This window comes from Ahaetulla prasina, chromosome 11 (assembly GCF_028640845.1).
Source record: "Ahaetulla prasina isolate Xishuangbanna chromosome 11, ASM2864084v1, whole genome shotgun sequence".
NCBI classification, from domain to species: domain Eukaryota; kingdom Metazoa; phylum Chordata; class Lepidosauria; order Squamata; family Colubridae; genus Ahaetulla; species Ahaetulla prasina.
In genome coordinates this window covers 565,422-590,227 of record NC_080549.1, presented here as the reverse complement: position 1 = coordinate 590,227, position 24,806 = coordinate 565,422, and the positions used below count along the sequence as shown (strand labels likewise).

Genomic DNA, 24,806 nt, shown 5'->3' with positions numbered 1-24,806 from the left:
CAATCGAATTCCCGCCCTTTCCCTCCGCGATCGCCCTGCCTCTCCCTATAAAAGGGGGGGGAGAATGTTCGCTGCCCGGCTACTGCGCATGCGTTCTGCGCACTGAAGCGTCCGGGCGGATGATTACGGAGACGGTGCCGGGAGAGAGCTGCGTTTCTACCTGGGGCCCGTTGGAAAAGCGAGAGGCAGGAGGCCGCGGATCGCGCAGCGCCTTTCCCATAAACCTCGCCTTTGCGGGAGGGAGCCAAATTGCCCCCCACTCCCGAGTCCAGGGGCTATTTCGTGGGAGGCGAAAGAAGGTCCGGCGAGGCGCTTCGCTCAGGCGCCGTCTCCTTGCGCGCCGCCATTTCGGGAGCCGCAGCCTGAGGAGGCGCGAGGGAACCGGCGGGGACCGAGGCGGATTGCCAGCGAGGCGGTTGCCGGAGCCATGGCGGCGTCTGTGGGGAACGTGGCCGACAGCACAGGTACCTGTCGCCGCGCCCGCGCTTCCCGCCATTTGCGGGCTTCGTAGCGCCGGCCGCGGTTCCGAGAAGGCCTCTCCGGGCGGGAGACTCCTCAGGGGTCGCCGCCGCCCTCGAGACGGCTGGGGGGGATGGGCCGCCTCACGAGGCGAGAGCGGGGAAGAAACGCGCCGTCCTCGCCTCGAGGACTCCGGGGCGCCGAGAGGCCCGGAGCGCCTGAGCTGTCGGGCAGAAATGGCCCTTCGTAGCCGCCGTGAGAGGAATCCTTCGACCTCGGGACAGCCGGGCCGCAGCTAAAAACCCTCCCGGGCGCTGACAATGGCCTCGCAGGAGGACGAGCGTTATGGGCCGCCGGCTTTTCCGGAGGGGGGGAGGGCAGGTGCGGGACCCCCGCGTGCATATGCGCAATTGGTCCGTGCGGTGTTTTTTCCCCAGCGGCCGGCGCCCCGGACACGAGGAGCGCTTCCCCCTGGCTCTGCGGCCCCCTCGGAAAGGCGACATGCAGCCTCTGGGCAGCTGAAGGGGCCTCTAGGATTCCCTCGCTGCACAGCTTCCTTCCCAACAAAATGGTGGTTATGGTTTAATGGTGGTCGGCGAGCTCTTCTTCCCAGAGGACGGTCAATTGCGACGCCTGGCCGGCTCGGGGCTTCCCATCCTTGTTTTCAATGCCGAACGATCGTCCCTTGCCTCCAAGGGTGACGATCCAGGGCAGCGACTGCTAGCTACGTGGACAACGTAGCTTGGGCTGGGACTGCTTAGGGCCATATGTAGCGGGTAGATAAGGATAGGGCAACTTTAGCCTCCTTACCATAAGCGAAACAAATTCATGTAGGAATAAAATACACACTAATGAAAATAATGGAATGCTGTATTTCATGTTTTCAACATTTCAAATAGTATAACCACAATTTAAAGGAAATTTCCTAATTAGCTTCTAAAGATTAGTGTGTGCTGTTAACTGTTAGAAAAGGAATTGTGCCTCTGCTGTGTGGCTCTTGCCCCCATAGATGATAACCTTTCTTCTGATAACACTTTTTAAAAATTTAGCTTGCATAGCAAGGGGATAAAGAAAATAACCCTTGTATTTGAGGTGCTTGTATTCAGTTCCTGCTTCATTGTTTTAGATGAGTGCTGTGGATGTTTTCTTCTTAGGGTTTCTGGATGAATTTTTAATGTATAGAATCTTACTGCTGCATTACATAATAGTATAGGATTGTTCTTAAGTGGCTAAAGAGTTGAAGACAGAATTTCTTGAATAATGTTGAACTATCTATTGAATTGGGCAAGTGACTTTTACCCACTTTTTAAATAGATATAATTATATGCTAGGTAGTGGAATAAATCACTTTGGGCAGGTTACAAATGGGTCAGATGAAAAACAGCTAGAAGGAAAAGAATTGGTTTCTTCCTTATATAATTTCTGTGTGGGCCCCGGTATTAAACAACTCGTCCATTGAGGGCTGTGATAATTTGCTATTTTTTTAATTAAAACGGTGCTTTTTAAAAAAGATACACTATTGAAATTGCATTATTTTTTAAAGTGTGGGCATTCTGATTCCATGATTTCTTTGCTAACTTACCATCTTGATGGAAAATAAGTGTTGTGCAAGCTTTTATGAGGCTGTTTTCAAAGCTTGTGCAAATCTTCTCTGAAGATAACATCTTCGAGTTCAGCTTTTCATCAAACTAGTTGGCTTATTTACTATTTGTAATATTGTAGTTTGTGATAAATAATTCACTTTAGTTCATAACAGTTTATCAGACTGGAATTAATTTTAGGCATTGTTTCATTCAGTGTTTTAATTTTCAAGGGTATTAGAAAATCTGATTCCTAGTCCAGCAAATATTGAGTTTCATTATCTCCCCTCTCCTGATTTTATTGGGGAGAAAGAGAATCTTGCTCTGGAACTGATGAACACACAGGAAAACCAGTGATCTAGAGCTCTCTCTGAACAAAGTCTGGAGGTCTTCTGAGCAATGTTAAGTTTATTCGGCAGATAACAATATCTGCTGAATGCAATCATTTCATTGCATGGAATCATGTTTTTATTTTCTCACATGGAACATTTTGATTAACATTAAGACTTGTGTTGAATGATGGCCTGTTTTTTAAAAAAGAGTGTCTGTGAAAGATTGCCACCAAGCCTAAAACAGACAGTCTGGGTCATGGCTGAGGCAAAGCTGAAGATGCCAAGGTTGGGGGCAGAGGGGGGAGTCATTAGTCAAGGAAAGGATCAATACCTTTGAAGCCTAACAAATACCATCATTCACCATTAAGTTAGGAAGTCATACGTCTCTTTAATCATCAAATATCCCTTCAATGTTGGCATTTCATCTTTTAATTTGTACAACATTGTTTACCCATTTTTATTATCCATTGTTCATCCATTTTCTAACTTTGTTTTCCTCCCCCTCCCCCCCCCTGAATGTTTTGGTGATTCTTCAGAACCAACGAAACGTATGCTTTCATTCCAAGGGTTAGCGGAGTTGGCTCACCGGGAGTATCAAGCAGGCGATTTTGAAGCAGCTGAGAGGCACTGCATGCAGCTTTGGCGCCAAGAGCCTGACAACACGGGGGTGCTCTTACTGCTCTCCTCTATTCACTTCCAGTGCCGCAGACTGGACAGGTAAGGAAGTTGATGCCTTTCTGTCCGTTGCTTAGGGCACTGCTTAGAAAGACAGGCGCTGGACATTCTAATGCTCCCACTCAACTCTCCCAAAAGTTTTCTGCGTTGTTTAAATTTGATGGAATATTTCAAAATATACTAAATATGCAGGAAGCCCCATTGCAAGTACATCCTACCTTCAACTAAAGTTTCTGGTAACATAACAGAACTGGGAAACAACAAGAAGTGTTGAACTGAAATAGAATGTTTCTAAACCAGCTGCTTCTCAGGAATCCAAAAACAATACAGTATTAAAAAGTGCATCTCATATTAGATGACACATTAGCTTGTGTGTGTGTGAGTGTGTGTGTGAACAGGGTCACATTGTTCTGGGAAATACTATTTGTGTGATAGAGGTTTTCTGTGTTTGTCTTATTACTGTAATACATGACGAAAGATATATCGTGTATCAGCAGTCCTTGGTTCTTAAGGCCATGCATATGAGATTACCATTGCTGCTGCTGCTGCAATAATTGTTGAGAAAGAGACTGAAGATAATGTGCCCTATCCCAGTGCTCTAAATTAAGGTAGCTTTTGCTCATTGTTCTCTTCAACAGGATGCCTTAAGTGGAAACCCAGCTTCTCTGCCCATCTCCAGGGCTCACTGGAAGCAATAAGATTAACACTGGCTTCCGTGGAAGAAGTGAATATGTGCAGCCTGTTACAGCTACCCAATTGTGTAGTCCTCAGGCACAAAAAAAAAAAAAAAAAAGACAGAGGTGCTCTAATGAGTGGCAGTTCACAGTGGCCACCTACAGGCAATATTTTTTAATCCACAATTAAAATGACCTTTTCAATTGCTGAACTTGGATTCTGTTGATAGTTCTTAAACTGTCACAAATCCAGTGAATAATTACTACTTTGATAGAGGAACCTTAAATCTTTGCTTTGTGTCTTTTCCAGGTCTGCTCACTTCAGCACTTTGGCGATCAAGCAGAATCCCTTACTGGCAGAAGCCTACTCCAATCTGGGAAATGTGTACAAGGAACGTGGACAGCTGCAGGAGGCCATCGAACACTACCGGCATGCTCTTCGCCTCAAACCAGACTTCATTGATGGATACATTAACCTCGCTGCTGCTTTGGTAGCTGCAGGAGACATGGAAGGGGCAGTGCAGGCTTACGTTTCTGCCCTGCAGTACAACCCTGTGAGTAGAGATGGTGCCAATCCTTTGGAAAAGCTTTTTTCTCCAAAAGAAGTTTGGAAAGGCCCTTCAAGGTTCCACCTAAAAGCCTCTTACTGCTGTGTGGGTGACAGCAGTGCGCTTAAGGCTGCTCTGTGGGGGATCTTTTTTGTGAACTAGCACTCCCCAGTGTGGTGCCCTTGAGAAGCCGCCCTTGGGTAACAGCTCCTGTCCATCCTGTTGGGAGAATTGGTATTTGGACGAGTTTCTACTCACTATCCTGCCCTGCTGCTTGCTTGAGCAGCTTGTTCTCATCTTCTGCAAGAATGGCTGCCATCCATTAATTTAGGCATCTCTCCCACTCTTCTCGTAATCACATGGTTCCAGTATTTTCTCAGTTCCCAGTAAATTCCAACACATAGTGCATAAGCTATGTGGTGAAAGCTATATGAAGGTTTATTATCTAGCAGGATAATTTTATAGAGACATGTTGTTTTGCAGACTTGCTTTATTATTCCAGCTGACACCTTCCAGTCCTCCCCTTTACAGAAGTTTATTAAAAGTACCCTAGAAGCTTTGTTGATTAGGTTTTTTTTTATTGCAGTAGTCTCATTTTCCATTTTTGATCTGGATCTGCCGTGCTGGTGGTGACAGAACCCATTTGCTTTTCAGGACTTGTACTGTGTGCGTAGTGACCTGGGGAATCTGCTCAAAGCCCTGGGTCGCTTGGAAGAAGCCAAGGTAGGTGTTCTGTAGAATCAGTCTTTTGAACTATGTGAACGCTTGCACCAAGTCTTCCATTCTCCGCTGACCTCCAAGAGTCCCAAGACGTGGCTGAAAGCTGAAGGCTCTGAATTGCCCCAGAGTAGTGGCAGGGCAAGATATGGCATGCCCATGTTAACCCTTGCTTTAAGGCGAGAAATTGAACACTGAGTCTTGCTGCAGAACTAGACTATCCATTATGGTGAAGTGACTGGCAGGGGCACCACTACTCTCTGATCTGGAAATAACATGGGCCCCAAACTGAGGCTTGCCTGCTGATGCCAAGCCAGTGACTTAGTCCGTGCTTCCTGTGAATGCTCTTCTAAAGTCCTTTGTGGCTTGTAAGTGTAGAAGAACCTTATCAAATGTTACCCTATGAATATGGCATTAAAGAGATTCTTTAACCCTCACCCTCCCCCTGCCCCCACATGGTTCATGGAAGAAAGGCTAGCAAACAGCATTGTTGCAGTTGAGTTCTTCGAAACAATCTGTTTTTGCCCAAATGTTGAATAAAGGTGTTGGTTTGCTTGGAAAATGACCTGATCAAAGAAAAACTTGCTACATTAAGTGGAAAGGTGGCTTCTAGCAGTCTGGTTTCCAACCAAGAATTTGAATACCAGGATGGGTTTCGAGGCTCTTGGCATGACAAAAACTTAGAATGCAAAAAAAAGGAAAAGAACAACCGGGAATTGTCTTGTTACAAGCCACCTTACGCATTTGCGCAGCAGGGGTGAGGAGTGTGGAGGAACCAGAAGGACCTCCGCGGCAGTCCTTCACTTCAAGCCCCGCGCGCATGCTACCAAGTGGAGTGTATGGAGAGTGTAGCTGTCCGGCTGACTGCTGTGCCTTTGGGTGGGGGAGGGGACTTGGCTTGCCCGAAGGGCTGGCGGTTGGGCCTTGCAAGCTGGGCCATGGAGCTGCCCTTGAAACGGATGCTGGTGGGCGTGAAATGTCTTTTTGAGAAGACCAGCGATGCTCAGCCTGTCGGGTGGACAGCTAACATGAACTGCACTTCACTGCAGCTTTTAGTGTGACTGGTATAGGCCAAGACACTGCGCCTGCCTTAGGTTGCTGACCTCTTTATTTCAGAGCTTGGAGACACCTAGTTTGAAAGTGTGACTCTGTTTCTGTGAGAATTGCAGTAAAAAAGGGCAAGATAACGAAAGACGTCAAGATAATACACATACTTGAAATAAATTGCAATGTATTTCTTTGGCTGTCAGTGCATTTGTAAGATCAAACCAGCAAGAATATTTGCTATTTCAAGTAAAATGTAAGTTTTGTGGAAATTTCAGAGCCTTTCTTCCAACTGTCCTGCTGTTTGCAGTTTCCCCAATTAACCCCTTCCCGTCTGCATGTGTCCCATATTACAGAAAACTGTCCTGAACCCTTGTGTTAGACATATCCAGAGATTTTCAATTGCTTTGTTGAACTTTTTACTAATGATCTTGTTTTATTTTCTCTCTTGTTTTTGGTTTTTCACCATTGATATTGTATTTAGAAGGTTTCAGGTGGGTGAAACCTCCTATTCCATGCGTAAGGTGCCTCGCTGAAGGGAGCTCGAGGCCTGGATCTAGGGCAGACACACTCCTCCTCCTCCTCTTCCAGCAAGGAACGCACCGAAAACTCACATGAGAAATATGGTAACGGGTTTGTAACTGCCACAGCAAAACCATTTGCCTCCATGCCTGAATCTTCTGTCTTGTGGCTTCAGAAACAGTTTAAGTATTTAATGTACAACAAGTAATGTTAGAGAATATTTTATAGTCCTAGCCACAATTCTTTCAAAGATATATTGTAAAAGTAAATTAAAGATGTAAAAAAAAAATAATTGGAGTTACTTTAGTTAAAGCTTCTAACTCTTCCTGGTTGTTCATTTTTTTCCTTTTTCTTCTTTGTTTGGATTGCAGCGTTCTGCTCTTCTGATGATGCTGCGCTGTGATCCTGCAGTAGCGCAAAGGCTGCGCAGCGGAAATGCGCCTTGCGTGCGATTGTGCCCTTGTGAATGGTTGATCAGATACGATTCATCTCTTAACTGCGTGGCTTCCCGAGCCCTGTGCTGTAGGATTTTCGATACAATTGGCTTTGCAACTGCATTCAGATTTCAGACACAAATTGAACACTTAACAGTTTTCACAGAGGCCTCTCTGGTAGATTAATCAGTCTGGCTGGCCGTTCACAGTCTCCGGGGCTGTTCTACACAGTGCAGTTTGCAGCGATAGCGCAGCGGCGCGCTGTTAGGGAGCGCTTGCGGCGTCTTGCGCTTGCATTGCAGGGACCTGAACCTTTGGGCAAACCTGGTATTTGAGGTTTTGGAAGCTGAAGGTGGCGCTGAGATGTGGAGAAAGGCAAGATCAGGGTCCTGGAGTTGAAAGGGAGCTGTGACCCCTTAAAGGCATCCATTGCATGTGCTCCTTCCGAAAGGCCTGGTTAAGCATCACCCAGCTGCTTTAGATGCTTTCTCCTCAGCTTGCTTTCCAAGCTACTGTGTTGCATCTGCAATGGATGCTTGCTTTGGATTTCACAGGGATGCAGTGACCCTGGAGGTCAAGGAGGGAGGGGGGGGGACTGGGAATTTCCTGGACTGAGTAAGGGTTGCAATGCACGGATCAGTCTTAACTGAGGATGGTGGGTTTGCCCTCAGGTTTTGGTTTGCGCCAGCGCAGGATCAGCCAGCTGTTTACCACTCTTTAGTTTTGGCGCAAGCAAGCCTATACTGCAGGATCACTTTTGGCGGGTTGGAGAAGATATACTAACAATGTTTTTCTCAATTTTCTTTGTGCAATTATTCCCTCCCCTTGTATCTATCTTTGACCCTTCCAAGGCCTGTTATTTGAAGGCAATTGAAACACAACCCAATTTTGCAGTTGCATGGAGTAACCTTGGCTGTGTGTTCAATGCTCAAGGAGAAATCTGGCTTGCCATTCATCACTTTGAAAAGGTAACTGCTTGGTAGTGTTAACATTCCATTTTCAAAATGCTTTAACACGGTGAGAGCCTGGATTCCTGAGACAAAAGCAGGGTTGAATTGGTGCTTCTATACAGGGTTTGTGTGCCTCAAAATTGATGCCTTATTAGAAGCGATCAGAAAGAAAAATGGCTTTTGGAACTCTATAACTTCCAAGCTTTGGGAAGAATAATAATGATGAAGAGGGGAGGCCTGCACTTGTGATAATCACAATAGAAATGGGTGGTGGGTGGGTGAAATCTTAAGGATGGCTATGTTATTGTTTCATGTAAAATATACTATAGGACCAACCTTTTTCCCTCCCTCTTTGACTTTGAGCTTGTGTCACAGGATATACTGCCCCAAAGAATGAGCATATGTGTTGTCAACGTCCTCGAAAAACTTGCATCTTTTCCTGGGCTCACATGATAGCCATTTGTTCTTGGGAAAACGGTCATGAGAAAGTACAACAAAACCTTTTGGAATAGGTGTGGGCACCTATCAGTGACCCTTAACTAGAGATCCCACACAACTGTACAAGCCCAGGGAAGATGGAGCTGCTTTAAGGAGGTGCCAACCGGTGCGGAATAGAGTGTGTTCAGCTTATTAGCTTTGGGTTTCAGCCACAGCAGACCTTTTACTTTCCCATATATACGTATGTAGTCATCTAAGATGGTAAATTAGAGCGGAGATGAAAGAGACTTCCCAGGGACACTGCCTTCAAATGTGATTTCAGTATTACCTTTGCTTCACTAGGAAGCGGAGTCAGCTGGTCTAAAGCAGACCTCTTATGGTTTTTTCAATTTTCTAAGGCTGTGACCCTTGACCCAAACTTCTTGGATGCTTATATCAATCTGGGGAATGTCTTGAAGGAAGCCCGGATATTTGACAGGTAATCCAACAAAACCAATCCTTCCCAGGCTAGGGCTTGGCTTTCTATCCCCCGGGGATGGCAGTGGGCCAAGGCAGCCTTTTGTGCAATGCTCCCCGAGGATCTTTGGCTTAATTTCTGGTGTCTTCATTTTAGAGCTGTTGCAGCCTACCTGAGAGCCCTGAGCCTGAGTCCAAACCATGCAGTTGTGCATGGCAACCTGGCCTGTGTCTATTACGAACAGGGGCTGATCGACTTGGCCATAGACACCTACAAGCGTGCCATTGAACTGCAGCCGCACTTCCCCGATGCTTACTGCAATCTGGCCAATGCCCTTAAGGAGAAAGGCAGCGTAAGAGATTATTTCTCACTAGCCAGGGTGGGCCCGGTTGCATCGTGGAAGCTTTGGCTCCAATTTTGAAAGAGAGTGGTTCTTCTCCCTTTTTAAAAAAATACTAAACTGTATGTAATCTCTGTCAACAGGTTGCTGAAGCAGAGGAATGTTATAACACAGCCCTTCGCCTGTGTCCCACTCACGCAGATTCCCTCAATAACCTAGCAAACATCAAGCGGGAACAAGGAAATATCGAGGAGGCTGTTCGCCTCTACCGTAAAGCTCTTGAGGTCAGCTTGTCAATCATTATCCATGACAGTTAGCCTTAGACTTGCGCCTAGAAGCCTGGCCCACCTTCCTTCAATTTGGTAGCGATGAATGTCGGCTTGGGAAAGGAGGGAGATTATTCTCTTGAATACCTCTTGGAAAGGATTACATTTTGCTTCTGTTTCTACGGGGCTTCTGCTGGAGATTGAAAATCCCTCTCCTCTTGCTGGCCGGTTAGTGCAGGAAGAGAAAGATCAGAGAGCAGGAGAGATGGAAGGGAAGGGCTGTGTGTGTGGGTAGTACACACAGTACCTAAACAGGGAGGGAAGATCAATTCACAACACACATTGATTCTGGGCAGCTCCAGGAAGGCGTAGGGTATGTCACTCAATATACATAAATTATTTTTCAGTACTTTTTAAGTTAAAACACAAAAGTGATTTGGATCCTAGAGACTGGGATTTTCTTGGAAGAACTAAGCCCATCTCATTTCCTGCAGGTTTTCCCAGAATTTGCAGCCGCCCATTCCAATTTAGCAAGCGTTCTCCAGCAGCAGGGAAAGCTGCAGGAGGCACTCATGCATTACAAGGAAGCTATCAGGTAAGGCTTTAAACATTTGGAATGGCTGGGAATTGGCCAGGGTTCTTCTGCTGTGAACAGGCCCCTTCCTTACAACCCCTTTTTCTGTCACTTAGAATCAGCCCCACGTTTGCTGATGCCTACTCAAACATGGGGAACACCTTAAAGGAGATGCAGGATGTCCAGGGAGCTCTGCAGTGCTACACACGGGCCATCCAGATAAACCCTGCCTTTGCCGATGCCCACAGCAACCTGGCTTCCATCCACAAGGTAGGTCTGGTCTGGTCTGGTCCAGGTCAGGCCTGGTGGCCGTGGCAGCAAGCAGCTGTCCTCATGTAGCTCCTCTTCCTCTGCTTCCAGGATTCAGGCAACATACCAGAAGCCATTGCTTCATACCGCACTGCTCTGAAATTGAAACCTGACTTCCCTGATGCCTATTGCAATTTGGCTCACTGTTTGCAGGTAAGGAGGCTCAGTTGTATTCTTGGAAAAATCGGGCAGCTTTTCTGTATTTGCAAGCTACACAGGCAGTTGCTTTTTCTTTTTAAGATTGTTTGTGACTGGACCGATTATGATGAACGAATGAAGAAGCTGGTTACCATAGTTGCTGATCAGCTGGAGAAGAACCGACTCCCTTCTGTTCACCCTCATCACAGCATGCTCTACCCGTTGTCTCATAATTTCCGAAAGGCTATTGCGGAACGACATGGAAACCTCTGTCTGGACAAGGTGGGTTCATCCCTCAGAAAGTTGGTGGCATTCACTCCTTTAGAAGACACAGGCTTGGAAGAATGGGGGTCCTTTTTTAATGCACTATAAGTCGCTGCTATTTTTTTCTTTGCCAGATCAACGTGCTTCACAAGCCCCCATATGAACACCCTAAGGAGTTGAAGGCCAGTGAAGGCCGGCTCCGTGTGGGCTACGTCAGCTCCGACTTTGGGAATCACCCCACGTCGCACCTTATGCAGTCAATCCCAGGCATGCACAACCCAGACAAATTTGAGGTAAGGGCCTTTTGAGGAAGTTGACACCTTGCTTGACTCTGATAGGATGTCCTGACCTGCAGTGGTGGGTTGCGCCCTTTATTAATGCAGCCCTCTTGTCACGTGCTATGGGAAGCAGCCTCTGGGGATCCTGAGTCCCAAGCATTGCGGTGTTGCTCCCTTCTAGGTGTTTTGCTACGCGCTGAGCCCTGATGATGGCACAAACTTCCGAGTAAAAGTGATGGCTGAAGCAAATCATTTCATTGATTTATCTCAGGTAAGAGTGATTCCCAGGATGCAGAATCTCTGAATGTCGGGGCCTGAGCACGGGGAGCTTCATAGAATAGCATGGCTTTGTGGTAAAGATGGCAGGGCATTGTCTTCACCTTGAGAGGAAAATGACTTTAGTTCCGGTGTTGAGCAACACAATATGAAGGACAAGTCATGCACTGTACTAATGTAACTGGCATTCAGAATAACTCGCCCATGTTTCTGCTTGGAGATTGAGAAGTTGCAGCAAAATCTGTGATGTCTTCTTGAATCTCTATTTTTGGAAAACAAAGTCAAATGTTGCCCTGATATCTCAGTCCAGCAATATTGGTTGCCATCCTTCAACAAAGCAGAAAGATGGCTTAGCAGCATGTTTTAATTTTGGCTCCCAAGGTTCCATGCAATGGGAAAGCTGCTGATCGCATCCACCAGGACGGCATACATATCCTCATTAACATGAATGGCTACACCAAGGGAGCCCGAAATGAGCTGTTTGCCCTCCGGCCAGCACCAATCCAGGTAACTTTGCAGTCACTTCAAATGCTTCTGGTCAAACTGGATACTAGGCTTCTTTCTCTGAAAATTACCTTCCACTTCCTTTGGACTTTTTTTGGACAAGTGGTAGGCAAATTTTGTCCAGACTATTTTACAAAGGAATAACAACGATTTTGGTGCGTGATAAAAATTGTTTGTCCTGCCTTGACGTTGGGTCACAGGAGAATGGCCCAAATTTTGTGTTACAAATAGACTATTTCAGTCTTCAGACCTCCTTGCTTGCCATACAGAGATTGTAGAGACAATTTATCTAGCATATTAAGACTATCTAAATGGATTTTTTTTTAAAAAAAACTTCTGCTCTTAAGTTATCCACTAAATATATGAAGTAGTCATCAGCTATACGTTGTCTCCGGAAATTTTCTGAAAGATTTCATGGCTGGTTATGATAATTGCTATTTTGTGAATATAAACCGAGTGTTCTTTCAGGACACTGTTGGGCTTGTGGGTGACCTTGACCCCAGACACATTTTTATCTTTACTTCTAGGCTATGTGGCTGGGCTATCCAGGGACTAGCGGCGCCTTATTCATGGATTACATCATCACGGACAAAGAAACTTCACCCATAGAAGTAGCTGAGCAGTACTCCGAAAAGCTGGCTTACATGCCCAATACATTCTTCATTGGAGATCATGCAAACATGTTCCCACACCTGAAGGTACCGTAGGGTTCAACGAACAAGGCTAGAGTCGGCCAGCTTTGTTTCTCTAAGAGTTTCCTCTGAAGTTAATAGAAGCCCCAATTCCAGCCTTTTCAAAGCATTTCTTTTCTTTCAGAAAAAAGCAGTTATTGACTTCAAATCAAATGGGCATATTTATGATAACCGAATTGTTCTGAACGGCATTGATCTAAAGGCCTTCCTGGACAGCCTACCTGACGTAAAAATAGTAAAGGTGAGGCATGAATATGCAGACCATCTTGTAGAAGGTTGCAAATGGGGAGCTGAAAAGGCTAACCTTCAAGGAAGGGGAGGGGGTGTCTGAGGTTGGACTGGCTAGATTTATGCTTGGCTGCTTTCTCTTTCTGAAAATATGGGCTTGGCCTCTCTCGGCTTCTAGATGAAATGTCCTGATGGAGGAGACAATGCAGACAGCAGTGCTGGTCTCAGCATGCCCGTCATTCCCATGAACACGATTGCGGAGGCTGTGATTGATATGATAAACCGTGGACAAATTCAGATAACAATAAATGGATTTAACATTAGCAATGGATTAGCAACTACCCAGGTGAAAATCTGTGTCTCCCACCTCCTGTTCTGGGATTCTGGGGCTCCTACAGTTGAGGGTCTTGATTGGGGAAGGAGAGAGGAAGAGGGAACCGGCCTTGTGGAAGGCAGTAGAGGAAGGCCTGCAGGCCCAATGGCTCAACAGCCCCCCTGAGTGAATTCTTCCATTTAGATCAACAACAAAGCTGCAACTGGAGAGGAGGTTCCACGCACCATCATTGTCACCACTCGATCCCAATATGGGTTGCCTGAAGATTCAGTTGTCTATTGTAACTTCAATCAGCTTTATAAGATTGACCCATCCACTCTGCAAATGTGGGCTAATGTGAGTAATTGGCTGTCGTCGCTCTGGGTTCTTTTTAAAACATGGACTTGAGGATGGAGTTTTGTCTATGTTACGTTGCATGTGCCTACAACTTTGTCTTTCCTTCCTTTAGATTCTGAAGCGAGTTCCAAACAGTGTTTTATGGCTATTGCGATTCCCAGCCGTGGGGGAGCCAAATATCCAGCAGTATGCTCAGAACATGGGCCTGCCCCAGAACCGCATCATCTTCTCCCCTGTTGCTCCCAAAGAAGAGCATGTGAGGAGGGGCCAACTGGCCGATGTCTGCCTTGACACTCCCCTTTGTAACGGCCATACCACAGGGATGGATGTGCTCTGGGCCGGGACTCCAATGGTCACCATGCCAGGTAGGGGAGGGTGCTCTTCCCATCCAGCCCTTTCCTCAATATGTCAAAGCGGCCTGTGGCTGAGCAGCTGTGAGCCTTTTGCCTTTTGCCTCCAGGAGAGACGCTGGCCTCCCGGGTGGCAGCCTCCCAGCTGACTTGCCTGGGCTGCCTTGAACTCATCGCAAAGAGTCGGCAGGAATATGAAGACATTGCAGTGAAACTGGGAACAGATCTCGAATAGTAAGTGTGTTTCTGAGGGGTAGGAATGCTAGCGTACGTTCAGTCATGAAAGCGCAGTGTATTCCTTCAAAGGCCCAGAGGGACTGGAGGAACGCCTGGGCCAAATAGTCAGAACTTGAGGAAGGATGAGCTTCTGAGGGGTGGGCTTCTAATCATTGGGGGGTTTGTTCTCCCCCTGCAGCCTGAAGAAGATTCGTGGCAAGGTCTGGAAGCAGAGAATATCCAGCCCCCTGTTCAACACCAAGCAGTACACGATGGAGTTGGAGCGGCTTTATCTCCAGATGTGGGAGCACTGTGCAGCTGGCAACAAGCCAGAGCACATCGTCAATTCCCTGGAGAGTGGTGAATCTGCCTAGGTCGCCCAGGAGGCTCCTGAGCCTCTGCTTCCTTCCTCTGCCTGGAACTCCTAGCAGAAAGGATCTGTGGTTGGAACTGAAGAGCACAGCCGGACTTTCCTCCTGCATGATGGAAGAGCTGGAGCTGCTTGTCCTGGCCAAAGCATTTGCCGCTCAGCTCTGCCGGGCCTCGCTTGGGCGTCTCTGGCCTGGACTTTACAAGGAAAGATGTAGGACAGCCAGGCAGCTGCCATTTCATGGATGGATTCAGTTTCCCTAGAAATTAGATCTTTCTTCGTGGATTGGAACTGGAGCTTTTTTTAAAGATTGGTTTTCGGGTATTCCTGTTGGTACACGTGTGGGTCTGACAAGGTTTCCAGCTAGCTTGAGTTGCTCCTCCCTGGGAATCTCTGCTGGTGAAGCTTTTTTACGGGTTTTATAAACCACTTGAGCCAATATCAGCCTCCTTAATGTCTCACACGTCTCTTAGGCTTTGTGTGCTGTCTTGACTCAGGTGAAGGCTTTTTTCAAAGCCTCATCTTGTCAGTTCACTTTAGAACGGCACGCTTCTCTGTAGGAAAGATAAACTGAATTTAAAATGTGGTGGTCTCATCTTTCCCTGAACCCAACCTGGTGCCAAATGCTTATCCTTCAGGAAAAATAATTATGTATGGAATTGCAGGCATAGGACAGACTTGAAAAATAAAAGCTCTGGTTTGACCAGGTTGGCCCATGGATGGGGGGACCGGCCCTTCTTCCACAAAACAATTATGTGCAGGGCAGCTGGCCTCTCGGCCTGCCTTGGAGGCGCCTCTCTTGACTTCAGCAGAAATGCAGCCCCAGGTAAGTATGGCTTCCCTTTTCACAGAAGGATGCTTTTCACTGACCACCTGCCTGGGGAGCACGCAAGCTTGACAGGCAGAACTGAACAGGCAGGAAAAAAGACACCCCCCCCCCCACTTAACCTGCACTGCCTGCAATTAACCAACGCCTTGGTGGGCCCACCAAGAGCGCTGCATGGTGGGGGGGGGGAGGCTTGATGGCTCCCTAATGTCAACCCCTTCATTAGTCCTGCTTAAAGTGTGGCTCTGAAGGGGGCTTCTGTTTCTGCTGGGAGGGGCCTCTGGAGCAGCAGGGGCTCCCTATGCAGCCCCTGGAGGGAGAGAGAGAGAGAGAGACACCCATGCAGCACCTGCCCTGGCGGAGGCAGAGACCTCCAATCCCTGCCTGTTTTGGGGGGGCAGAGATGGGCATGGCTGCCAGGAAGGAAAGGGGAGCCTTGTGTCCTGACCCGAGCAACCCCTGGGTGGGTGGGTGGGGGAAGCGGTTGGGATTCTGCTTGCTCGTGTACCAGCCTTTGTGTCCGGATGAGTGGCTGACAAATACAGATGAAATCACTGGTACCGGTCTCTGCCTCTTTTCTCCGTTGGGGGGGAGGGGGGGGGCTGGGGCTGGGAGGGTCCCGGGAGGCGGGGAACCTGTTTCCAGTCGGGCGGGGCGGGGCGGGGCTGGGAAGGGCGGGCAGTTGCCCCGCTCGCGCGAGCCGCCTCAGCAACGCCAATCGCTCCGAAGCTACGGATGGTGAGGCGGGCGGCGGCTTGGCGGGCGGTATGGGGAGAGGGACCGGGGTGGGGGACGGCGGTCATCGAGGCTCTCGCCCGCCCAGGCCCATAGAGGGAAGGGGGCAGCGGCCTCGCCGCGGAGGAAGCTCGGACCGAAGCTGGAGCTCAGCGCGGCTCACAAGCAGCAGATGCGCGAGGCCTTCGACCTGCTGGACGCGGACGGGACCGGCACCATCGACGTGCGGGACCTGAAGGCGAGCGGGGCCCGGGCGGGGCGGGGGGCGGGGAGCTCCCTCTCCACTTCTCATTCTCACCGCCTCCCCCCGCCCAGGTGTCCATCCGCGCCCTGGGCTTCGACCCCACCAAGGAGGAGCTGCGGCGGGTCGTGGGCGAGGTGGACAAGGAGGGCGCGGGCAAGATCGGCTTCGACGCCTTCTACTCCGTGATGGCCCAGAAGATGGTAGGGCCGCCAGCCCGGAGCCCGCGGGGAGGGGGCGGACAACCCCAGCCACCCTCCCCGAGAGTGGGGGAGATTTGCCGTATACTTCTGCTTCTGAAGGGAGAGGCATCGGGTCGGAAGCCTCTGGCTGAGCGCGGGAGGGAGCGCGGAGAACCTGGGGGGGTCAGGCTCTGCGGGGTGAGAGAAACGAGCTCCCCTCCCCCCCCCGGCAATCCTGTAGTCCGAAATCGATTCCAAAGAGGACATCCTGAAGGCTTTCAAGCTCTTCGTGGACAAGGACAGCGGCAGGATCGCCTTCAAGAACCTCAAGCAGATCGCGGCTGAGATCGGGGAGAATCTCACCGATGAAGAGCTGCAGGTGGTTCCCCTCCCCCCCCCCCAAGGAACCTGCTGGCCCCGTTGAAGGGGGTCTTCCTGCCTCCCGCCTCTTTCTCTGTCTCGCAGGAAATGATTAACGAAGCCGACCTTGATGGCGACGGGGAGGTGACCGAGCAGGAGTTCCTGAAAGTCATGAAGAGGCGCGATTACTAGGTGAGTCTCTGAAGGACCAGAGTGCCTGGCCTCCCCACACAGATCCTTTCTCTCTTCTGGCTTGCGGGAACATGAATGGCTTGATAGTGAGATGGGCGGCATCTAAATTTAACCAGCCAACCAACAGGAGGGGATTCAAAGCCATGGGGTCTCCTTTCCTCCTTCTGACCATGGTAGAGATCAGCTTTGGGGGTGCCTCTTTGAAGCAGCCATCTCCGCCCAGCACCTCCTTCCTGACCACAACTCTCACTGAAAGGGGGCGGAGGGGGGCGATGGAGGGCCAGGAACCTATGAAGCTGTTCCGGCCATTAGACCAGCTCCACAGGTGGCATGGTAACCCCACACTTCAAAACCATGTACTCCTCCCTCCCAAATCTGTTCCCACGGGTGGATTTGGGGGTTCCTGTATGCAAAGCAGGTCATCTGCTCATTCATGTGAATGAGGGTTTCGGTTTTCTTCACTCAGGCAATACATTGTATGAGGCCAGCCACAACTTCCCAGGCTGAACGAGGATCCTTCCTGGCTGAGGAGCATCTGGCAATCGCAAGAGACAACAGAGTCCCCTTCAGCAGCAGGGAACCCACTAAAAATCACAAGCCCGGGAATCGCCTGAGATTTTGTGATGGGGCAAAATGTCCATAAAACTGGGAGGGGGGGTTAGCAGGTGAGAGCGGTTGGCCGCTCCGTTCTGAGGGTTTGCAAAAATTTCCACTGAAGGGGGAGGGGCAGCTCTGCGCACAAGTAATGCTTGCCTACCTGGCCATGAGAAATAAAGTTGCGTATGTTGCAATTACTTCCCCCTGGTGCTTGAGAGAAGCAGCTGTGAGTGTGACTTGTGGATGTGCCAGGAAGCGTGGAAGCACCCCCTGGGTAACCAGGACCAACTTTTGGCCTCCCTCCCCTAGAAAGACCCCATCAGAACTTCATAGCAACAGCTGAAAAACTCCTGACCCCCAACAGCAGCTGGGGATGCGGCTGCAGCAGATTCCCTGCAGAGGAATGAGCGGTTCTGCCACCCCACCCGGAGCCCTTCTGCCAGCCTGGCCTGGCTCTTTGTGAGCGAGTGGCTGCCGTGGCTGCCGCAGTCTCACTCTGCATTCCATATCCAGAGGGAGGGACGGAAGCCCCCGCTTATTGTTATCGAGAGCAGTAAAGATAAGAGAGTTGGACTCGATATCAATTAATTCAGCCCTCTGGCATTTCACAGCCCTTGTCTGCACTTCCTCCTGTGATCCATCACACCCCGCCGCTGCTTTATGGGCCCGAGAGCAACTTGGCACAGCACCTCCGAAGGGGATTTATAGCTGGCATATATTATGTCTTATAGGGAGCTGCAGAGGAATGGGAGAAGCCGGTAATTACTTCGTAAATATTAATGCCGCGTCCCCTGGAGAAGCGAGAGGCTGAAACCAGGCTGTTTCTGCAGTCAAGCTCTGGGGTAGCAGCAGGGGGGGCGAACTCCCCGAGCTCTCCCCAGGAAAGCTCGGAGTGACAGGCAGGCCTCATCTGTGCCTGAACCAGGTCTGTTAGTTCCCCTGGCATTCGTGGTCATTGTGCCCTGGGGATACTTCAGCTGACTTATCCTCTCCTCAAATCCTGACTGTTCAAGCCACCTGCTCCCTGAAAAACTTGGATACACAATCAGGGGTACCTTGGCTTATCAGTGCCCTCTTTTTCTCCATTACTTATCTGCTCCAATTCAAGGTGACCCATTGTTTTGGTGTCCTAGCTGAAAAGCATTTTTAGGCACATAAATTATTATTTCTGAGCAGGCTGCGTTGTTCAAAGAGTAGAAGAGCCACTGCTTCTAGACGTTTCCACCAAGCAAGGACATATTCTTGAGGTGCAGAACTGTCCAGATTCCTATGGAAGAGAATATTTGAACCTGGTGGTTTCTAAGCTTCGTTGTTTCCTTGCAGACATCTCATTACCCCAACTAGGGAACATAATCAGTGTTAGCACTAAGGACTCCACTGTCCAGATTAGAACCTGGCAGCTTTGGTTTAAAAGTGCCCTGCCTGGGCTTTGGTGGGGGAGTTTCCAACTACCCCTCCGGCCATCAGATGCTTTCCTCAGGAATGGCATCTTCCTTGCAGGCAGTGGAGCTTTCTCCATGATGCCCCTTCCCCAAGTTTGGGCTACACCTTCATCTTCCCCCACCCCCAAATTTCTGCCTTTGGGTGCCGGATGAGAGACCGGAGCTTCTGCACTGTTTTAATGAAAATGACAGAACTGTTCTGTAAACCACTTTAACAATGGAAGCAGGAGCTGAGGGGGTTTGTAGGGGGAATGATTGCTTCCCTCTCCACAGACAGCCTCTCCTTGGTGGTGGCCTTGCTCCAAAGCCACCTTGGTGAGCCAGGGAAGCGTTCCTAAGAGCACAAACTAGAAAGCCTTCCAGGCCCCAGCACCGGGATGAGCCCACACATTGGGGTGGTTTGTGCATCAGGGAGTGTGGTTTTGGAGTGTGTGTTGTGATGTGGATGCTGTTTCCTTTGCTTTTATAAGAGCTGGTGTGAGACATCCAGAATTATGGCACATAGGATGGGCAGCCATACTGGCCTTTGAATTAAGCATGAAGATTCTGGGATTCCTGCTAAAAGCGAAATATCCCTGAAGCAGAAGTTCTCTCTCTGTCCCTAGTGCAACCCGGGAGGAGAGAAAAGGGGCCAGTTCCAGACCCAAGAAGTCCTTCAGAGGGGGGGGGGAAGGTATTGAGGCTGAGGGAGCCCCGTCACAAAAAGGCTGCGAGGCAGAGAGAGACTCGCTCAAAGCCGCGGCAGCCATGATTCAGGCCGGTTGCTTTCTCACGGCCAGGCGCTGGTGAAGAGCAGAAACAGCTTTGCGCGCCTGGAGGGAAAGACAGGCAAATATATAATCACGCAACCCAGCCATTCAAAGGGTGCCTAGACTTCAGCGCATGCGCCGCTCTTGATCCGAACCGAAGCTCTGTACACACAACCCACGCTTGTCCACAATCCACGGGAATCCTGGTCGAACGGTCGCCTCGGAAATTCGAAGCACAGCTGATCCCGGGCTCCCCTTTCCCGGCGCTTGTCACCCGGAGGGGCGGCTCCGTCTCCGTCTCCGCGTGGGACCCGTAGCCTCCCCCGGGAATGCACGGCTGATTTTGCGTGGATTGCAGCCTGTCTTCCCCTCCGCCCCGGGGCCTGGTGATGCTCCGCGCTAACGAGGAGGACGGAGCCGAGCCGCTGTTGGGCCGGACCGGCGGCGGGGCAGTCCGAAGAGGGGCTCCCCTCGCGCGCGCGGCCCACGGAAGGGAAAGGGCGGCGGCGGCTGGGCTGGGCTACCGGAGGAGGGAGGGGAGGAGGCGACGCGCGTGTCGTCAAGCCGGCGGGGGAGGGCCTGCCGAGGCTGCCCGCGCATAAAAGCGGCCGGGTCGAGGGGGCGGCGAGCAGAGTGAGGAACCGCCGCGCAAGGGGGCCAGGGCAGCGCGGCAGCGGCGTTCTCCGGCCCTCGCCCACCACTGTCCCGCCTGGATGCGCTTGGCGCAGGGGTCGTCGCGGGGCTGCGAGCGGCGGCCGCTCCTGACTGCGGCGTGAGCGGCTCGTCCCGGCCTCGGAGACCTCGCGCTCCGGAGGAGCCGCTGCTGGAAAGGTGGGCGCGAGACGGGAGCGCACCGGGTGCGGTGCCTGCGGAAAGAGACGGGCAGGCGGGAGGGGGGAGGCTGCTGACCGGCCGCCCGGACGGGCTCCGGGGCGCGTGGGAGAGGGCAGCCAGCCATTGGCCCGGCTCTGGGATCGAATTCCGAGGCGCACACACGTGTTCTCCAGAGGAACTTTGCAGCGGGGGCGGCTTGCCGTTGGCAGGCCTGTTTTCACGCGCCGAATTCTCCACATTCAGTATAGCCGGCCGTGGAAGTCGGGGAGGCGCGGCCGGGGCGCCGAACCCGCAGGAAAAGACGGCTTCATCTGAAGGAATGTCAGAACAACGCGATGGGGCAACGGGCAGCTCTGGAACAAAGGAGGGCGTCCTTCGCCCCGAGGGTTTCTGGAACTGGGCCTCTGTCACCGGAAGGCCGGGATGTGCCAGAGCCCCACGTCCACTCATCCGGCTTCTGTGCGCGCGCGTGGGTGAAGCAGCTGCTTCCCAAGCCACGCTTGCCGTCCTTCAAAGGTGGCCTCAGCGGGGGTGTCGAAGGGCAGCTGGGCCGCTTTTGCCGAGGCGCAGCGTTTTTGACCGGAGGGAGCTGAGCGCCTGGAAATAAATGCGCCCCCCCCATCCCTGCTCTGAACCTCCCCCCGCCCCCGCTTGCCTTCTCCCATTTCGGTGAGAAGCACCTTTGAGCCAGATTGAACACAAAGGCGGCTCTGATCCGTGATGGGTGGGGGGGAATTAGGTCATCCTGCAAGGCAAGGACTGGGGCAACAGCCAGTCCCAGGAGCCATGGGGTTTGCAGGACCAGAGAAAAGAAACCAGGTGGGCAGCTTATAACTGTATTCAAGAATTACAGCCCTTCGTTTTTCCTCAGAAATGCCAACCTTCTTGCCAAAAAGTGAGATTGTTTGCAGGTGATCAGGAACGAGGAAACCTGGGAGAGAAAAGCCAAAAAGCCCATCAGCTTTATTTCCTGCATTCTCTGACTCTTCCAGGCTATCCAAAGGGGGGGGGGGATTGACAAGAGGAGCCTTATGAACAGCAGGCCAAGGGAGGGTCCGTCTCCCCAGGGTCAGTGAGGGCCAAGCCCAAACTCCTGGCCAAGTTCCCTGCTCAGCTGATGGACCGAGAAAGACATTTCTCAGAGGCACCCAGTTATCTTGCTCGATAAACTTTCGATTCATGGGTGTGAGCCAAACTTGGAGACCAACCATTCAGCGGCCCAACTGCTTGATGGCTCCAGGGGGGAAGCGGTTCTGCCCACCTGCAACCAGCTGCCAAGCCCTCCCCTCCCCTCCCAGCCCTGCAGCTCTTGTAAGGGAGGCACAGCAGGGACTGCCTTTCTTCCTCTTGAGACAGCTGCATGGCTTCTCCTCTGAGCCATTCTAGTGGAATGAGAAGTCCGGGACTGCTGGGAGAGGCATTCCCCCTCTCTCCCAAAGAGCTTAGAGCTTGAATGGGATGCTGCATGGATTAAAACGGGTCTTGTCATAAATGAGGACAATATCTCAGGTTTCTTTGGAAATGAGGCATTTGTCCTCTTTTTACCTGTATCCAAATTAAACTGACCAGCAAACCTCATTCCAGCAGCCCTTTTTTTTTAATTGAGCAAAATTCCCATGTTGGGCATTGCCTTTCTCCCACCTGGCACCTGCCTAGCAGATGCCGGTTTGGGCAGAGGTCAAATTGCTGCCCAAGAACCCCAGCTGTCATGGGGGTCCGTTTCTGGGGGTCCTTCTGAACAGGGGTGGTAGCAAAAGGATGGTGTGTGGAGTCCAGATTTTTCCACATGGGGGGAAGGGAGGGCAGGCAGCACAAGGCCCCAGGAGCCGCCCACCCCTGAACAGGAGAGTCCTAACCTTCCTGTGCTTCTTTCTCTTCCAGAGGGGCCTCAGGATGGCCTTGGCGGACCATGCCAGTGGTGCCAGACTCAGGGAGGGCTCAGCTTTCCCAGAGATTGTGGAGCTGAACGTGGGCGGGCAGGTCTACCTGACCCGCCACAGTACCCTCCTGGGCGTGCCTGGCTCCTTCCTCTGTGACCTCTTCAGCCAGCAAAGCGCCCAGTCCTTGGCCCGGGACAGCAAAGGCCGCTTCTTCGTTGATCGGGACGGCTTCCTCTTCCGCTACATCCTGGACTACCTGAGAGACCGACAGCTGGTGCTTCCCGAGCGCTTCCCCGAGCGGAGCCGCCTGCAGCGGGAGGCCGAATTCTTCAAGCTGCCTGAGCTGGCCAAGAGCCTGGTGCCCAAGATCAGCAAGCAAGACTCACTGGGAGAGGAGCCCTGCGCCAGCGACCCCGAGGAGTTCTCTCCGAGCACAGAGGCTGTCCGCACCCTGGGGGCGGCTGGCGCAGGCATGGCTGGCCTCCCTGGAAGCTCCCTGACCCCTGTGACTGGAGCTGGTGGGGGGCAGGAGGCCCGACGGTCCGGCTTCATCACCATCGGCTATCGGGGCTCCTACACTCTGGGCAGAGACAGTCAAACGGACGCCAAGTTCCGGCGGGTGGCGAGAATCATGGTGTGCGGGAAGACCTCCCTGGCAAAAGAGGTTTTTGGGGAGACCCTCAACGAGAGCAGGGACCCTGACCGGCCCCCCGAGCGCTACACCTCCAGGTACTACCTCAAGTTCACCTTCCTGGAGCAGGCCTTCGACCGACTGGCCGACGCTGGTTTCCACATGGTGGCCTGCAACTCCACTGGGACGTGCGCCTTTGCTCATGAACAGACGGATGACAAGATCTGGACCTCGTACACCGAGTACGTTTTCCACCGTGAGTGACCCTCCAGCCCCAGTGGAACCAAAGCGCCAAAGCCGCTGACCCTCCATGCTCTGCTGACGCCGGTTTCATTCAATGCCCTCTGATTTTGAATCTCTTCCCTTCCACATTTTCAGCCTGAACCCCAGCAGCTCCTGAGGGATGCCAACCCTTCTGCCCCACCACAGCCCCGCCCCGGAGCATGGACTCGGTACGGCTGAAGGATGACAACATGCCTGGGGTGGGCTGGGATCCCTGCAGGATCGTGCAGCGATGCTCTGCAGCTCCTGAAAAGCCAAGACCGGGTGGGGCTTCATTATAGGCCTCACAGGGCACTTGGTAGCCTTTCAATGAAGCAAGTTGGGAAGGACCTGACTGGGCCCCTGGGCCCTTGCCAAGCGTCCTGCTGGCAGCACTTTCCCCATCACTCCTTTAAGCAGCTGCACGCCTTAGATGCCAGGGCTTTTGAATGGCAGCTGAGCCAAAAGCACTAAAACCCCTTGCCTCATATGCCCACCTGGCACAGCTAAATATACCTGTTTCCCTTGATTGAAGTGGGGGCGACTGCGACCTCGGTGCCCAGTTTGAGGAGGTGCCAGGGGTCATGGGGCCAGTGGGTGCTTTGCACACCAAAGGCCTCGCTCACTTTCTAAAGTGCCATCTAAACTTTCTGTTAGAAATAAAGAGAATGTGGGGAGGGGGGTGCAGGGGACATGCCCACCACCCAACATACAAGCAGGGCATATTCACCAACCTGGGGATGCTGTTGGTTGGGGGAGAGTGGTGTTGTCTGGCAGAGCCCCACATATAAAAGGCCATGTTAGGGTTGTAGAAAGCCTTTGCTTCAGGAGGGGTTTTCAGGAGGGGTCCTAGCTGGAAGGAAGGAAGGCCGTCTCAGGTGGGCACCCGGCAGAAGCCCCAGGTGCTTAAAGGCTGCCCTTGGGTGTCCTTCTCCCATGCCCACAGCTGTTTGAGTTACAGAGGTGGGAAGGGGAAGTCTACAGGTGAGCATTGTCCCAGGTGGAGGCCAGCAAAGCTCTGCATGGTGTATTTTGAGCTGGTTGCTACTGTCGCAGGATCAGGGGCCACGCGTAATAAAGGAGCGAAATATCTTGGCGCCTGACTCCTTCTTAACAGATCAGTGGGATAGGATGCTGTTGACCAAAGGCAGCAGGTGAGCCAGAGGTGCTTTATAAGAGGAGTGCCTCCTTCCCGCCATGGAAATGCTCAAAGTGTTACCATGGCATCCTTTCCTTTCCTTTCCTCTCCTCTGGAATGGCCCAAGCCTTAGTCTGCAGGGGTCATCCAAGAGCCCGTCACTCTTTCTCTGGCTAAGGTGAGTAGAAAGCTGGTAGCTAACCTTTTTTTTTTTTTTTTTATAAAAAGTTTTATTTTTACAATCATATCAAATAATTCATCCAATGTACAGTTATATACAATTAGTCGGGCTTGCCCAGTCACCACCACCCTTTTTAATACTCTTCCCTCTTCTACCTTCTTTTACTTTCCAAACCTTCCTCTCCTTCTCTTATCTACATCCGCTCCTCCCTCCACCCTACACCTTCCTTCTCCCTCTACTATCCCTCTTCCT

At 51.2% G+C, this 24,806-nt stretch overlaps 3 protein-coding genes across 4 annotated transcripts; all 3 read left to right on the top strand.

Moving 5' to 3' along the window:
* The first annotated feature begins 91 nt into the window (after positions 1-91).
* On the top strand, positions 92-15,611 carry OGT (O-linked N-acetylglucosamine (GlcNAc) transferase). 2 transcript variants are annotated; one of them, XM_058196660.1, is made up of 22 exons: positions 92-464; positions 2,938-3,088; positions 4,031-4,274; positions 4,923-4,991; positions 7,837-7,953; positions 8,772-8,851; positions 8,987-9,182; positions 9,314-9,454; positions 9,931-10,031; positions 10,127-10,280; positions 10,371-10,472; positions 10,560-10,739; positions 10,856-11,014; positions 11,181-11,270; positions 11,657-11,782; positions 12,307-12,477; positions 12,596-12,712; positions 12,878-13,045; positions 13,217-13,369; positions 13,482-13,734; positions 13,830-13,953; positions 14,135-15,611. In XM_058196660.1, the coding sequence occupies exons 1-22, from the start codon at positions 428-430 to the stop codon at positions 14,307-14,309; spliced, it is 3,108 nt and encodes a 1,035-aa protein (XP_058052643.1). In that variant the 5' UTR covers positions 92-427; the 3' UTR covers positions 14,310-15,611. The 2 variants fall into 2 exon arrangements, with proteins under 2 accessions (XP_058052643.1, XP_058052642.1); XM_058196659.1 differs by having other exon boundaries at positions 2,908-3,088.
* A 218-nt stretch (positions 15,612-15,829) lies between these two features.
* On the top strand, positions 15,830-17,576 carry LOC131204951 (centrin-2-like). The gene is made up of 6 exons (XM_058196662.1): positions 15,830-15,869; positions 15,955-16,104; positions 16,182-16,310; positions 16,531-16,668; positions 16,755-16,841; positions 17,308-17,576. Exons 1-5 carry the CDS (start codon positions 15,867-15,869, stop codon positions 16,839-16,841), a joined length of 507 nt encoding a protein of 168 aa, XP_058052645.1. The 5' UTR covers positions 15,830-15,866; the 3' UTR covers positions 17,308-17,576.
* Positions 17,577-20,318: 2,742 nt separating this feature from the next.
* Positions 20,319-24,331, top strand: LOC131204950 (BTB/POZ domain-containing protein KCTD12-like). The gene is made up of 2 exons (XM_058196661.1): positions 20,319-20,460; positions 22,345-24,331. Exon 2 carries the CDS (start codon positions 22,357-22,359, stop codon positions 23,236-23,238), a length of 882 nt encoding a protein of 293 aa, XP_058052644.1. The 5' UTR covers positions 20,319-20,460; positions 22,345-22,356; the 3' UTR covers positions 23,239-24,331.
* The last annotated feature ends 475 nt before the right edge of the window (positions 24,332-24,806 follow it).